The sequence below is a fragment of the Sphaeramia orbicularis genome, chromosome 9 (assembly GCF_902148855.1).
Source record: "Sphaeramia orbicularis chromosome 9, fSphaOr1.1, whole genome shotgun sequence".
NCBI classification, from domain to species: domain Eukaryota; kingdom Metazoa; phylum Chordata; class Actinopteri; order Kurtiformes; family Apogonidae; genus Sphaeramia; species Sphaeramia orbicularis.
The window spans coordinates 5,136,406-5,151,964 of NC_043965.1; the positions used below are offsets into that span (position 1 = coordinate 5,136,406).

General features: G+C 35.8%; 1 protein-coding gene across 1 annotated transcript in view; it reads right to left on the reverse strand.

The window, feature by feature from the left end:
* The window catches only part of fras1 (Fraser extracellular matrix complex subunit 1), a 1,008,712-nt gene that overhangs the window by 412,169 nt on the left and 580,984 nt on the right, over window positions 1-15,559 (reverse strand). Inside the window, exon 27 of the mRNA XM_030143455.1 lies at window positions 11,659-11,743. Within this exon, the coding sequence (XP_029999315.1) occupies window positions 11,659-11,743 (85 nt within the window). The remainder of the gene's footprint in view (window positions 1-11,658; window positions 11,744-15,559) is intronic.

Here is a 15,559-nt window from a genome sequence, read left to right on the forward strand (position 1 = left end):
ATTTATAGTCAGAGCATGAAAAATATTTCAGAAATTTAGAGGAAAAGCATTTAAAATCATAGCCATGGAATTAAAAAAAAAAAAAAAAATCAATGTTGAGAGAAATTTAGTAAAACCATCTCTGAAGCATTTTGGATACAAATCTAAGAATTTCAACCGAACTAACCAATGCAATGATATTTATCCCAATATAAAACTACATCATGTCATTTGTTGTTTTTGTTTTGTATCCCAGAACCCTGTTAGTGTCCCAATACTTTTGTCCATATAGTGTATTTATGCGCTTGTGTTTTTTCCGCTGAAGTAAATGTGTCATGACATAAATCTGTTGGGTGCATGTTGTGTCTTGGTTGTAGGTTTCATCAGAAGTTTCTGCAGCGTCTGTTTATCTGTAAACACACACACACACACACACACACACACACAGAGCACAGCTGCCACACTAACCTGTCAACAAACCTCGGAGTACAGCGACCAATCCCTTGTTCCTCATTATCTTCCATATCGGTGCCAGAACCAGAGGTCATCTTGACACCAATCAAAGCCTGTTGTAAAGACGGCCCCGGCCAATCAGAGCGTCTGTGGAGACACGGCCTCCGAATGCAGATCAGCCGGCATGACCAAGCAGAATGCGGCGGCTACTGTTCACAGATGAAGCCACACCTCGTGCAGCTCATCGTCCTCACAGTTAACGTCCCATATGTCCACGAGGTTTATGATGGGACACTGATAGCGTCTCTGTGGACGACTGCTGCAGCTCTGTGTGACACTATACACACTGGTTCTGATGTCTAGGGACGCCACTTGCACTTTTGAAGCCACAGATATTTATGTCATGAAAAAAAAAAGAAGAGTCTTTAAGCCAACAAGACAATACATAAAATAAAATAAAATAAAAATACTCAGCGCAATTTGTGCCTGAGTTCAGTACTACTATGAACATTTTGTTGTGTATAATTCAGTTACTGCATTATGTATTTGTTATGGTTCGATGTTAAAATTAGGAAAATTGTATTGTTTGATTCTAATATTATGGTACTGATAAAGATGTAAAAGCACTGAGGGGTAGGATTAAATAAGTTTAGACTTCTTCCTACTTCTTTTGGACCATGCTAAATTCAGACTTATATCTGTTTGAAGATAGATTCTGTTCAATTAAATGTTATGTTGTTTTTGTCTTAATTGGCTTTGTTTTGTTTTGTTTTGTTTTGTTTCTGCGTGTGTTCTAAATAAATAAATAAATAAATAAATAAATACAGGGTGACCCAAAAAAAACGGGAATTTTTGAAGTGCATATTGGCAGACATGAGCATGAGATTCACCAGTAAAGCCCATGGAGTTGGATCAACGACAATGGATGGACACACTGAGTTTATGTTCAGTTAATGAGAGATTTTACTGAAAAAGTCACTTTTCTTTCAGTTTTCTCTGTTTCTGATATAATAACCATCAACTTTAATATGCACTTTAATGAACATCTACAGCGTGACCCAAAAAAACGGGAATTTTTGAAGTGTGTATTGGCAGACATGAGCAAGTGGCAGCACTGCGAGACAGTGACCTTGAGCAAGTAAACACACCCCCGTTTTAGTAACCATTGGCGGCTGTGCAAGAACAGTTCGGTAACCGTGTGATCTCAAGATTCGGTAACGTTCCCTGGCCCCCTAGATCGCCAGATTTGTCCGTTTGTGATTTTTCCTTGTGGGGCTATCGCAAGAGTAAAGTGTACACGACTCGACCAAGAACTCTGGATGAGTTAAAACAGAGAATTCAGGATGAAATTCACAGTATCCAAGCTGAGATGTTGCAGCGGTCAATGAGGAATCTCAACAGCAGATTTCAAGAATGCATTCGTACAGGAGGACGCCATCTACAGGAAGGAATTTTTAAAAAATGAAAATTCCATCATTACCTCCGCCAAGGAGGTTATGTTTTTGCCAGGGTTTGTTTGTTTGTTTGTCTGTCCGTTAGTGTGCAACATAACTCAAAAAGTTATGGACAGATTTGGATGAAATTTTCAGGGTTTGTTGGAAATGGGATAAGGAAGAAATGATTAAATTTTGGTGGTGATCGGGGGTGGGAGGGCCCACGGGGGGGCCCACTGATCAGCCTTGGCGGAGGTCTGCGCTCTCCGAGTGCTTCTAGTTGTTTCTTAAATGGCATGTTTTAAGGGTTCAATTACTATGAATAAAATATTTTTCTTCCATCGCTCTTGGTTTTATTGGATTGTTAAAAAGTTCCCGTTTTTTTGTGTCACCCTGTACATAAAAACTAAAGTACTGTGACATGTTGATCAATATTTCATTCATTTGTTTTAAGCAGAAGAAAAAATGTAAAAAAAAAAAATGTGTGTAAAAGGAACTAATATCCAAGCAAATACATTAATAAACAAGTGTTCAGAGAACGCAAACCTCCGTCAAGCACCCTGAATGGTGTGCATGTGTGGATCGACTAGTTCTTTTTAAATTCAACAGTTTCCAGGTTGTTCCAAACAGCAGAAAAAGTTGAAGCTTGGTACCAGTCATGTGTCTGTCCAATTAGATTCAATTCACATCAATATTTGTTGAGTTCTAATGAAAAATGTGTGGTAAATGGGATTTTCAATGTTGAATGTAAACGTCCACAGAGTCCACATTCCACAGTGGATGTGGACAATTTTGTGCCAGATACAAGATATTGTTCTAAGCTACGGGTGGATCAAATTGGAGGCTAATCGGAGTCATTTTGAATTTTTTTATGAATTTTTGAAAATTGCTCAATGATGAGAGATATGAAAATTGTAGATGTTGTGACCTTGCTGTGACACTGAACTTTGGCCTACTTGCCCCAAAATTTAATGGGTTGGTCCCAGGGCCTAGGCCTATCTGTGGGGAAGATTTGGGAAAGATGGTAGGAATAGTTTTCCCTACTTGTATCGGTATCGGTTCATCCCTAGTTTTAACATAACTGAAAACTGCAAAATCCAATATTAAAAAAAATAAAAAAGATGTGGTAGTTTTTATGCTGTTGTGTATTTATGCATGCTGTACCACATTTGTCCAGCAGTTACTGCCAAAGCGTTCTGGCCATAGCAGCGTAATTGTAAGGCTACTGTATTCCTAAATTCCTAATATCTCCCAAGATATCGGTCCTATCAACTTGCCGTTTTCGCTAGTCTGTTCCTTGATCAAAAATACATATGTATGAAAAACTGTAGCAGTCAGCTGTGTACGGATTTAGTGTGAATGCCCAGACACACACATACATGCACACACACAGGCCATTTGGCTTTTATAATATAGATACTAGATGTAAAATAAAACATCATGGTGGGCCATAAAAAGCCTGCCTAAACAGAAATGAATTCAATGAAAAGAAAGAAATGAAAACACCCTTAATTAATGAGGGCTCTGCTCAAGGGATGAATAAATCTAATCTGATCCAAGGTTATTATCGTTAACGAAAACTAACATAATGACGAAAACTAGAATTGTAAAAACATTTTCGTTAACTGAAATAAATAAAAACTACAATTAAAAAAAAAAAAAAAGCTAACTAACTGAAACTGTATTGTGTGTTTACAAAACTAACTGAAACGTATAAAAATTCTGGATAAAATTCCCTTCGTTTTCGTCTTTATCAATGTCGGATTGATATGAAATCGATTTATTTCCCTCAAGTAATTTTAGCTGCTGGCACCATATGATATTTAACGGTCCGTCACTTCTCGTCACTTGTGGTTTCCAGTCGTCTTCTGGTCCCCACTCTACCTGGAAACATGGAGACTAAAGTTGGGAGAAAGCAGCAGAGTCCTGTCTGGGATTTATTTGAATACGACGACAGAGAAGAAGAGAAAAGATATGAAAAAACTAAAACTAAGCATTTAGAAAATAACGAAAACTAATAAAAATCGGACCAATGGCCCTGTAGCTTAGCGGCCAAATTCAAAGCTTTGGGAAATGTATCCAGATGCCATTTATTCTCACCCAGTTCTGTGTATTTATTCTATTACAGAAATAGTCCATGTTTTGGTCATATTCCAATCAGATCTGTAAAAAAATTCAAATTCCAACTTGATATCATTGATACTGATTTATTGGATCAATCCACTTCCTATCTGTTATAATGGGAAAATTTGTCAAAGTCACACAAATCCAGAATCAGATCCGGATCCAAATAATTTCAATCCCTTGTGTTGACATCATCATACAGAAGCTGTATACCAAGTCTGAAGTCAATCAGAACTGGAGTTTGGGAGAAAAAGACGATTGAAATGTTTTCCCCATAAGAGCTCATGTTAAATTTTCCGTTAGTTCCAGATCCAGAAGAAGATCCTGATCAGCATGTGGACATTATGTTTTGGTCATCTCCCCATCAGGGCTGGACTGGAGAAATTTACACTGGAGATCATTTATATTTACTGAGTTATTGCATCCATCCACTTCCTATCTCTTATAATGGGGACATTTTTCAAAGTGGCACCAAATCCAGAATCAGATCCAAATAATTTCACTAACTTTTGTTGATGTCATCATAAAGAAGCTGTATACCAAGTTTGAAGTCAGTCGGAATTGTAGTTTGGGAGAAGAAGACGATTGAAATTTTTTTAACGGACGACAGACAACGACAGACGCCGCATGACGGCAATAGTTTACGACCTCTCGGCTGGTAAACTAAAAACTAGCAAACCTGCTATAAAAACTAAATAAAACTAACTGAATTTGAGGGAAAAAAAGTAAAAACTACATAAAACTAAACTATAATGAAAAATCCAAAACCATTCTAACCTTGATCTGACCTAATCTACTCTAATCTACTCTAATCTACTCTAATCTAATCTAAACTAATCTAATCTAATCTAATCTAATCTAAACTAATCTAATTTAAACTAATCTAATCAAATCTAAACTAATCTATTCTAAACTAACCTATACTAATCTAATCTAAATTAATCTAATCTAATCTACACTAATCTATCTAAACTAATCTAATATAATCTAAACTAATCTAATTTAAACTAATCTAATCTAATTTAAACTAATCTAAACTAATCTAATCTATACTAATCTATTCTAAATTAATCTAATCCAATCTAATCTAAACTAATCTAATCTACTCTAATCTAAACTAATCTAATTTAAACTAATCTAATCAAATCTAAACTAATCTATTCTAAACTAATCTATACTAATCTAATCTAATCTACACTAATCTATCTAAACTAATCTAATATAATCTAAACTAATCTAATTTAAACTAATCTAATCTAATTTAAACTAATCTAATCTATACTAATCTATTCTAAATTAATCTAATCCAATCTAATCTAAACTAATCTAATCTACTCTAATCTAATCTAAACTAATCTAAACTAATCTAATCTAATCTAATCTAAACTAATCTAATTTAAACTAATCTAATCAAATCTAAACTAATCTATTCTAAACTAATCTATACTAATCTAATCTAAATTAATCTAATCTAATCTACACTAATCTATCTAAACTAGTCTAATATAATCTAAACTAATCTAATTTAAACTAATCTAATCTAATTTAAACTAATCTAAACTAATCTAATCTATACTAATCTATTCTAAATTAATCTAATCCAATCTAATCTAAACTAATCTAATCTACTCTAATCTAATCTAAACTAATCTAATTTAAACTAATCTAATCAAATCTAAACTAATCTATTCTAAACTAATCTATACTAATCTAATCTAAATTAATCTAATCTACACTAATCTATCTAAACTAATCTAATATAATCTAAACTAATCTAATTTAAACTAATCTAATCTAATTTAAACTAATCTAATCTATACTAATCTATTCTAAATTAATCTAATCCAATCTAATCTAAACTAATCTAATCTACTCTAATCTAATCTAAACTAATCTAATCTAATCTAATCTAATTTAAACTAATCTAATCAAATCTAAACTAATCTATTCTAAACTAATCTATACTAATCTAATCTAAATTAATCTAATCTAATCTATACTAATCTATCTAAACTAGTCTAATATAATCTAAACTAATCTAATTTAAACTAATCTAATCTAATTTAAACTAATCTAAACTAATCTAATCTATACTAATCTATTCTAAATTAATCTAATCCAATCTAATCTAAACTAATCTAATCTAATCTAATCTAATCTAATCTAATCTAATCTAATCTAATCTAATAAATTATCTCAGTGTTAATGTTTTGGATGTGAATTGATGACTTCCGCTCCAGTTAATTTGCATAACTGTGTATTCAGCTCCAGGTTATGATCGTATATCGCAGTCTGTCTCCAGCTGACGGTAAATAAAAGTGTTACCATATCCTGTGAACTTGTCTGGACCTACAGCCTGGACATGATGATGCAAACAGAAGATGCAGAAGGCTGTGCACTGTGCTCATTTAGCAGTTATTACAGAGGAAGGTGTAAACAGGAAGTCACAGTATGAGTTGGACGTGATCCTAATGTCATGAAGGGTCATTTTTCAGCCGACTGTCGAGGCAAGCAGAGAAAACGAAGTCATTGCAGACCTCCTTCTATTTCAGAAAACCACCAAAGCAGACCGAAGTGTAGAAGCACATGACTTCTATTGTTAGAGATTTGATCCGTGACCTCAGGACTCTGGTGTCTGACAGTGAAGCCTTTTACTAGGACATGTTATTCACCACTTCGGCCACTAGGGGACTGAGCAGACGAGGAGTTTGCGACTTCACATGAACTCCTCCCATTGTTTGACTGTTTAAGGTCATATACCGTCTGCATTGTGGATCCACAGAGATGAGAGCGTCCTTGTAAAATTATTATAATTCTATGAACAGGTAACTAGTAGTGAAAGGCTAGTGATACTTTATCCCTGATGTTTTATGTGTCTTTTATACTTCTAGTAACACTCTTTTTTATGCTTTTTTGTTTTTTTTGTTTTTTTTAGATATTTATGCCGTCAGGGTTTTTTCTTTTATATTTTAGTTTTTATACTCTTTTATATACATTATTTATTTATTTATTTTATTTAATAGGGACAGTGCATATTAATGAACATCTACAACAACTGCAGCTGTAAATATGCCAGATTGTAGCAGCAGTGCTAATTTCCATCTGTAGTCCCTAAGCAGGTGACAAGAAAGTCAGTTGACAAAAAGGCAAAATATCGTAAAAGACATCATAAAAAGACAGCAGACAGAAATGCAAAACATCCTAAAAACACACAGAACAACGCAGTGAGGATGATCTACTGATGCTCACAGGCTTGGTTTTCCTTCATCCAATGTTTAAGTTGTGATTTGAAGGAGGCATATGATTGTGAGTCTCTTATGTTGAGCGGTAAACTGTTCCAGTATTCAGTCCCAGTGACTGACAGTGTAGTTTGTCCAAATGTAGTGCGCCTGCGTCTCCTGGAGCTGTGGCCCTGGTGGCCCCTCCCACTGACAGAGCGGGATTTGATCAAATCTGTCAAGGGAGGAGGGGCAAGTCCATGCAAGACTTGATATATCAGGCAAGCATTTTTAAAATTCACCAAATTATTAAAATTAAGAAATGTATAGTTATCTAAAACAATGCAGTGGTGAAAATTAAATGTTTTTTATCAAATATTTTTATGGCTTTTTAAAAAAGTGATTCTATGGGTTTGAGTGATGTGCCAGTGTGTGTTATATACATTATTTGTATTTTATTTATGGCACTTAGGATGATTGCACTCTTTTAATTTCGTTGTACCTGTGCAATGACAATATAGACATTCTATTCTATTCTATTCTATTCTATTCTATTCTATTCTATTCTATTCTATTCTATTCTATTCAGGGGTCATATTGATCTAAACCCACTTTTATTAGTCTTTGGTTCATTTATTTGTGTATTTGAATGCTATAATAGTTCATAAAGTTTGAATCTGAACCCTCCAGGTGCCGCAAAGCTATCTTTTTACTCATTTTACAAGTTTTTCGACATTTTATCCAATGAATAATTGAAGTAAAACTGCATTTTACACCAATTATTCACATATTTTGATAGGATTAGCAGATCAATGGGTATGAAACAAATTACATCAGTAGATGCTTTTGGTCGACAGTGGATGTTTGGGTCTTTTAAAGGGGTCATACTTCTCTAAACCCACTTTTATTAGTCTTTGATTCACTTATTTGTGTATTTAGACCCTAACAGTTCATACAGTTTGAATTTGAACCCTCCAGGTGCTGCAAAGCTATCTTTTTGCTCATTTTATTCCCATTTTACAAGTTTTTTCTACATTCTATCCAATGAATAATTGAAGTAAAACTGCATTTTACACTGATTATTTACACGTTTTGATAGGATTAGCTGATCAACGGGTATGAAACATGTTACATCAGTAGATGTTTTTGGTCGACAGTGGATGTTTGGGTCTTTTAAAGGAGTCATATTTTGTTAAACCCACTTTTATTAGTCTCCGTTTCATTTCTTTGTGTATTTGGACCCTAGTAGTTCATACAGTTTGAATTTGAACCCTCCAGGTGCTGCAAAGCTATCTTTAGATTCATTTGGGCAAAAATCAAGTGGATTTCTACAACCTGTTTTAATTCCTGCTTAATTTCTTACGTCTATAACTAGTTACATCACGACATTTGCACATATAAGGTTCAGACTTCCGACGAACATTTCTCCGAGTACGACATAATTGTTTGTCAGCAGCAGCGGTTGTAGTCCATACTGAAAATATGTCCAAACTTATTATCATTTTACGTGTACAGATAACACGCCCATTAAAAGTGGCATGTTATCTGTACGCAATTCATGATATCCTGTTGTATTTCTGTGCATTAATAGGAGACGCTAATAGCTTTAGCATATATATGGGATTTTCAATGTATTTTAGCATCGTGCTAATCGCTATAATTAACTGACTTTTTTGTACATTTGGAACTGTTAATGTTGTTTATTTATAGTTTACATAACACAAAGGAATGATACATTGTGTTTGGATGTTTTACACATTTTTTTGCTCATAAAAAATGAAATTATACATGATTGTAACATAAATTTTGTTTTTGTATGTACAGTTTTACAGTCCTCAAAGTAAATATCCAAAAACAGCAAGAGGCTTCCTGGGTGTTTATTGGAGCACTGTTAATTATCTCTACAGCTATTTAACAATCACTAGTGAAGACAGAACACTATCTATCTATCTATCTATCTATCTATCTATCTATCTATCTATCTATCTATCTATAGTTGCAATGGGATTTTCTGCACCATTTTTCAAACAACTTCTTAAATTTTTCCACATGTGGACAAAAAACTGTGGGCGCTGGATACAAACTCCACGTGTCTTTTCAGTTTAATCAATTTTAGCAACACCAAATCACGCTAACTTTAGTGATAATCACCTCCTACGTAGAAAACCTCATGCTGCCATCCATCTGCTGTTCACATCAGCAAGCAGTGATGTGCAAATCAGCTGCTGCAAAAAGATGTAATTTTAGAAGTAGGTGATACCGTCACTGTTCTTTGAAGTGAGATTTTTTTTTTTTTTTTTTTTTTTCCTTTGACTTTCTTTTTCGGTAAACAAAGACACAGTTCCACCATGTGCTTAGCCTGGTCTGTCCGAGCAGGTGCAGAAAATGAGTTCTACTGGGCCCTTTCTTTCTCAAGTTCTCGTGCAATATTTTTTATTTTCCACCAGTTGTTTGGTGAAGCTGAGTCAGAGGAGTTGCCAGGAGACTGAGCTCCGGACGCTGTTGAGGAGGTTCTTTTCTTCCTCCTTCATTGTATTATCACAGAATACAGATGGACGGCTTTTTTTTTTTTTTACCCAAAGTCTTGTTAGTGTTTGTTGTGGAGGCCGACAGGCAGATATTCATGCCATGCAGGACCACCACCATAATCAATTACACCTGAATATGACTTCCTCGAAGGGTTTCTGCTCGGAACAGTGTTGAATTATGAATGGATTGTGTTTAATCATCAGACAGTGACTTGATCAGAGGAAAAAATGCTTCAACAAACAATCTGTGAGAATTGCAAAGATGTCAAAACACAACTTCGGGGATCATTTAGTTGCACTCGAGCTGGAGAGGAAGTAAACTTTCCACAAGGACACAAGTATTGACTTTTAACCTCCAACTTCAGACCAAGACAGCCTTCTGTTTCATGGAAACTAAATTTGGAAACAAATGCGCCCTGGCAGACTATTCTTCTCTATTAGCTGTAACGTTACTGAGCTGACCTGCACAGAAACAGCAGCAATCTTCATTAAATACCCCAATTTGTAGGCAACTCTCTGCTGATATTACATTATAATTCAACACTACAGGGTGGGGAAGCAAAATTTACAATGAACATTTAGTTGTTTTTTCTCAGCAGGCACTACGTCAATTGTTTTGAAACCAAACATATATTGATGTCATAATCATACCTAACACTATTATCCATACCTTTTCAGAAACTTTTGCCCATATGAGTAATCAGGAAAGCAAATGTCAAAGAGTGTGTGATTTGCTGAATGCACTCGTCACACCAAAGGAGATTTTGCGATAAATCTGTCATTTCTGCGGTTCAGAACAGCATCGACAGTGAAGATCTTTTCATCTGAAAAGATCGTTACAATGGAGGACTTTTTCTTGAACCATGTAATAATTTTCTTGCACCGTTCCAATCTCTTTTCCTTCATAGCTGTTGTCAACAAGTGTTTTGGTGTTCTTGTGTAAGATTTTAACTTCAAATCATATTTTGCTGCATTTCTAACGGTCTTGTTGTCTACCTCAAGCTCAGTTGCCATTTTTCTCATGGATTTGGTTGGATCCTTTAGGATTTTGGATTTGAGAGCTCTAATAAAAGCTTTGGTACGTTTTTTGTTGCTTCCTCCACTTCCAGACTTTCTGGTAATAGTTTTGCTCATAGTCATTCTCTTCTTTCCATTATAAACAGTCTTTATGGACACTCCAACTATTTTTGAAATCTCCTTTGGTGTGACGAGTGCATTCAGCAAATCACACACTCTTTGACGTTTGCTTTCCTGATTACTCATATGGGCAAAAGTTTCTGAAAAGGTATGGATAATAGTGTTAGGTATGATTATGACCTCAATATATGTTGGGTTTCAAAACAATTGACGTAGTGCCTGCTGAGAAAAAACAACTAAATGTTCATTGTAAATTTTGCTTCCCCACCCTGTATATATTTCATTTCTAACACTTCATTGTTCTCTGGTGTCTTGAGAACATGTATGCAAAGAGGACAACGGAAGAATATTTTGACATTTCTGAATAAACGTTCCTCACGTCATCCATGTCGGTATTAGTTCTCCTGGTCTCAGACTCTCATTAAATAGAACAAACATGTTCTCCATGGTCTTGTTATGTTGTTTACTTCACAAATGCACTGCTCTACGTATGTGTTACTGTTCCATCCATGTTGGTTGAAATCTTAATGTCATGAAAAAGTACGATGACGCAAAATGAAAATCAGTGATAATTTGCTTCACATACAATAAAAACAAAGTCTGTTTTGAAAATGTAAAGAAAACAATAGAAAGAAAAGTGCCTTCAGAAGAGTAACTAGCAAAGATTCTTGAAAAACTATCTAGAAATACTTGTCAATTTCTCGCCTTTGCCTTTGGAAAAAAAATATTGATTGAATATTATTTTAAACTAAACACAGAAAAAAAAAAAGAAATAGAGTTCCTTACCTGCATGGAAACAGCTTGAACTTGAACTTTTTCTGCTTCTGAAAACAGCTGCGGATCGGAAACACGTAAGGTGAACTCTCCAGTCCTGTATGAAGAAAAAGGAAAGGAGGGAAGGAAGGATATGAGGATGGAGGAAAGGAGGGAAAGAAGGAAGAGCGAAAGAGTAATAAAGGATACAGTGGAAGAGAGGAAGGAAAGGAAGGAAGGAAGGAAGTGGGATAGGAGATGGATTGAAAAGGAGGAAGAAAAGGAGGGAAGGGAAGAAGGGAACAAGAAAGAAACAAGGGAAAGAAAGAAGGAGGGAAGGAAGAAAAGAGGGAAGGAAGGAAAGGATAAAAGAGCAAGGATTAAAGGAAAGGGGAAAAGGAGGAGGGAGAGATGATAGAAAGAAAAAGAGGAAGAAAAGAAGGGGAGGGAGGAATGAAGAAGGAAAGAAGGATGGAAGGAAGAACAGGTGTGATGAGGGAGAGACAGAAGGGAACAAGAAAGAAAGGAGGGATAGACAATAGAATGGAAAAGGGGAAGAAAAGGAGGGAAGGAAGGAAAGAAGGAAGCGAGGAGAGAGAAGGGAGCAATAAAGAAACAAGAGATGGAGGGAAAGGAGGAAGGAAGGAATGGAGAAAGGAGGGAGGGAAGGAAAGACAGAATAAAGGAGGCAAGGAAGGAAGAATAGGAAGGACAGAAAAAATGGAGGAATTGAGGAAAGGAGGGACAGGACAGAAGAAGGAGGAAGGAAGGAAGGAAAGAAGGAAGGAAGGAAGGGAGGGAAGGAAGGAGAGAAGGAAAGGAGGGAAAGAAGGAAAGGAGGGAGGGAAGGAAGGAAGGACAGACAGAATAAAGGAGGCAAGGAAGGAAGAATAGGAAGGGTAGAAAAAAATGGAGGAATTGAGGAAAGGAGGGACAGGACAGAAGGAGGAGGAAAGGTGGAAGAAAGGAGGAAGGAAGGAAGGAAGGAAAGGAGATAGGGAGGGAAGGAAGGAAAGACAGAATAAAGGAGGAAGGAAAGGAAGGAAGGAAGGAAAGACAGAATAAAGGAGGCAAGGAAGGAAGAAAAGGAAGGATAGAAAAAAATGGAGGAATTGAGGAAAGGAGGAACAGGACAGAAGAAGGAGGAAAGGAGGAAGGAAGGAAGGAAGGAAGGAAGGAAGGAAGGAAGGAAGGAAGGAAGGAAGGAAAGGAAAAAAAAGTACATTAGTGAATTCTTTCAGTCGACACACTGGAAGGTGACCGTGGCTTCTGCCTGTTTTGTTTGTTTGGTTTTTTTTTAATTGCTTTTGGCTTCTGCCTGTGACCGAACACGACCTCCACCCCCCCCCCGCCCCCCGTCACTGCTGCAGGGGCTTGTGGGAAAATGAGTCGTGCGAGGCTGAGCCGGTGTGTCGTCATTAGAGCTAATCACCTGCTGGACGTGTGCACGAGCGGAGGGCGCTAACACGCTCCAGCCCACCTGCTCTCACACGCTCATCACCGCCCACGCCGCCTCAGCGCCATCAAAGACAGGCCTTATTACCCACAAGTCCCTGGGGCCGGCGCTGGCACTGGGCCAACTGTGCCTGAGGTCCAAACCACTGAGCAGGTTGTCGGTTTAGAGACAACGAAAAGGCAAATATGACAACGAAGCGGAGCGTATTTTGACGTTTTCTTTATGCGGGGGGCGGGGCTCCGGTGGCTCTAATTGACTCCCAGTGTAAATAAATGACAGCGCGGCTCGTCCTGCAGCGGCCCAGCCTCCAAAACTCACACTTTCTGTTTCCTAATCTGCTGCTTATGTAACAGGAGGGGGTAGATGTGCCGCTCGCCGTCGCTGTTCGGCTGTCAGGCGGTGGCAGGGGGTGGCGGTGGAAGTATGGCAGCTCACCACAGACGTACCTGGGGATCAGCGCTCATTAGGAAACGGAATGTGTACGAACACGCAGGGCTGCAGCCCAGGATGGAAGTGCTGTCTGCACTAGTGGGTTAGAAGAGGGGACAGAACCTGTTCTAACTCACATCTGAACAGATTTATTTCACAGACCAACTGTAGTCAGCGTTATTTGTCCTAAAGGCAGGAGGCGGATGGAGTGGACGGGGGAAAAACACATGTAAAAGTTACTTTAGAAACTGTAATGTGAGATAGAATCAAAGCGGACACAACACTGTCTGTATGACTCAGCTCTAGGTCGTCAAATGTGAGCAGAACCTGAAGGAATGAAAGTGAAATCTGCTGAAATAGGTTCATATACACTGTCAACTACACTGTTTTATATATATGTACATACGTGTTTTCTTATGTGTTTACATGTTTCCTTATTGGTTATTATTATTATTATTATTATTATTATTATTATTATTATTATTATTATTATTATCATTATTATTATTATTATTACTACTACTATTATTACAACTACTACCACCGCTACTACTACTACTACTACTATTACTTACATACTTATATTACTAATTATTTATTACTTATTATGTGTTTTCTTATGTTTTTACATGTTTCCTTATTCCTTATCATCATCATAATAATAATAATAATAATAATAATAATATATTATTATTATTATTATTATTATTATTATTACTACTACTATTACTACCACTACTACTACTACTATTACTTACATACTTATATTACTAATTACTTATTATGTGTTTTCTTATGTTTTTACATGTTTCCTTATTGCTTATCATCATCATCTTCATCATTATTATTATTACTACTACTACTACTACCACCACTACTACTACTACTGTTACTTACATACTTATATTACTAATTAGTTATTACTTATATATTGTTGTTACATCTACTTTTACTACAATCACATTATTATAATTATTGTAAATATAACTTCTATTAGTTCTGTTATTAAACTATATACATACATACACACATTGTAGAAATTATATTATAACATAATTACTACTTTATTATTATTAATAATTAATACTACTATATAATTTATTTCTACTAGTACTTTATAATGTTCAATTGCCAGGCTTGTCACTACTGTTTTTATAGTTATTGTTATTAACATTTTGTTTCCTTTTGCCTTGTAATATTTCTTATATGTGTACATTCAATGTTGTGCAGTTCTATCTAATCTAATCTAATCTAATCTAATCTAATCTAATCTAATCTAATCTGTTCAGTTTGTTTGTTTGTTTGTTAACAATTTAGCAGGAAAATGATGGATTGAATTCATACCAAATTGGGTTTATAGATTGCCAGTGACCCAGAATATATGTGATTACATTTTGGAAAAGTAGGTCAAAGTTAAAAAAAAAAAAAACAAAAAAAAACATTTACTTAAAATGGGTGAAATTCTTCTATGCTGTTTATATCTATGCTGACATCACCACACACAGACATGATGACATCAGCTGGATCGATGCCAAAATAAACTGCAATACATGCGAGGGGCGGGGTTTGTTGTACCTGCAACCACTTATTGAAATTGTGTTGAAATTGCTTAACAGCATTTCATTAATAAATTTCATTAACTTGGCTTTTAAACAATGACAATAAACGTGATTCTGATTCTAAAACTTTAACAGTGACACATCTGAAACATCTAACGAGTCTTTTCTCCTATTTTACATCCAGGCCTCTCAGTCTTTCACCACCTTTGTAGAGTCATTAATAATTAACCCTTTGTAATTCTCATTTCTGTCACCAACAGTGAGATTTGTCACAGTTTTACAGCATCTGTTCTGGCTGAAGAGTAACTGTGTTCTGTTTACATTAATATAACATAAGGAACAGATTTTTGAGAAAACCTGTGGAGCATGTATTTCAGTGGAGCAGCTTTTTACCAGTGTGCATGAATGTTTCTATATAAATTATTTGTTCCTCAAATTGTCTGGTGATCAGGAATGAAAAGTCCTGCTGCTGAAAAATGAAAGTGTCCTG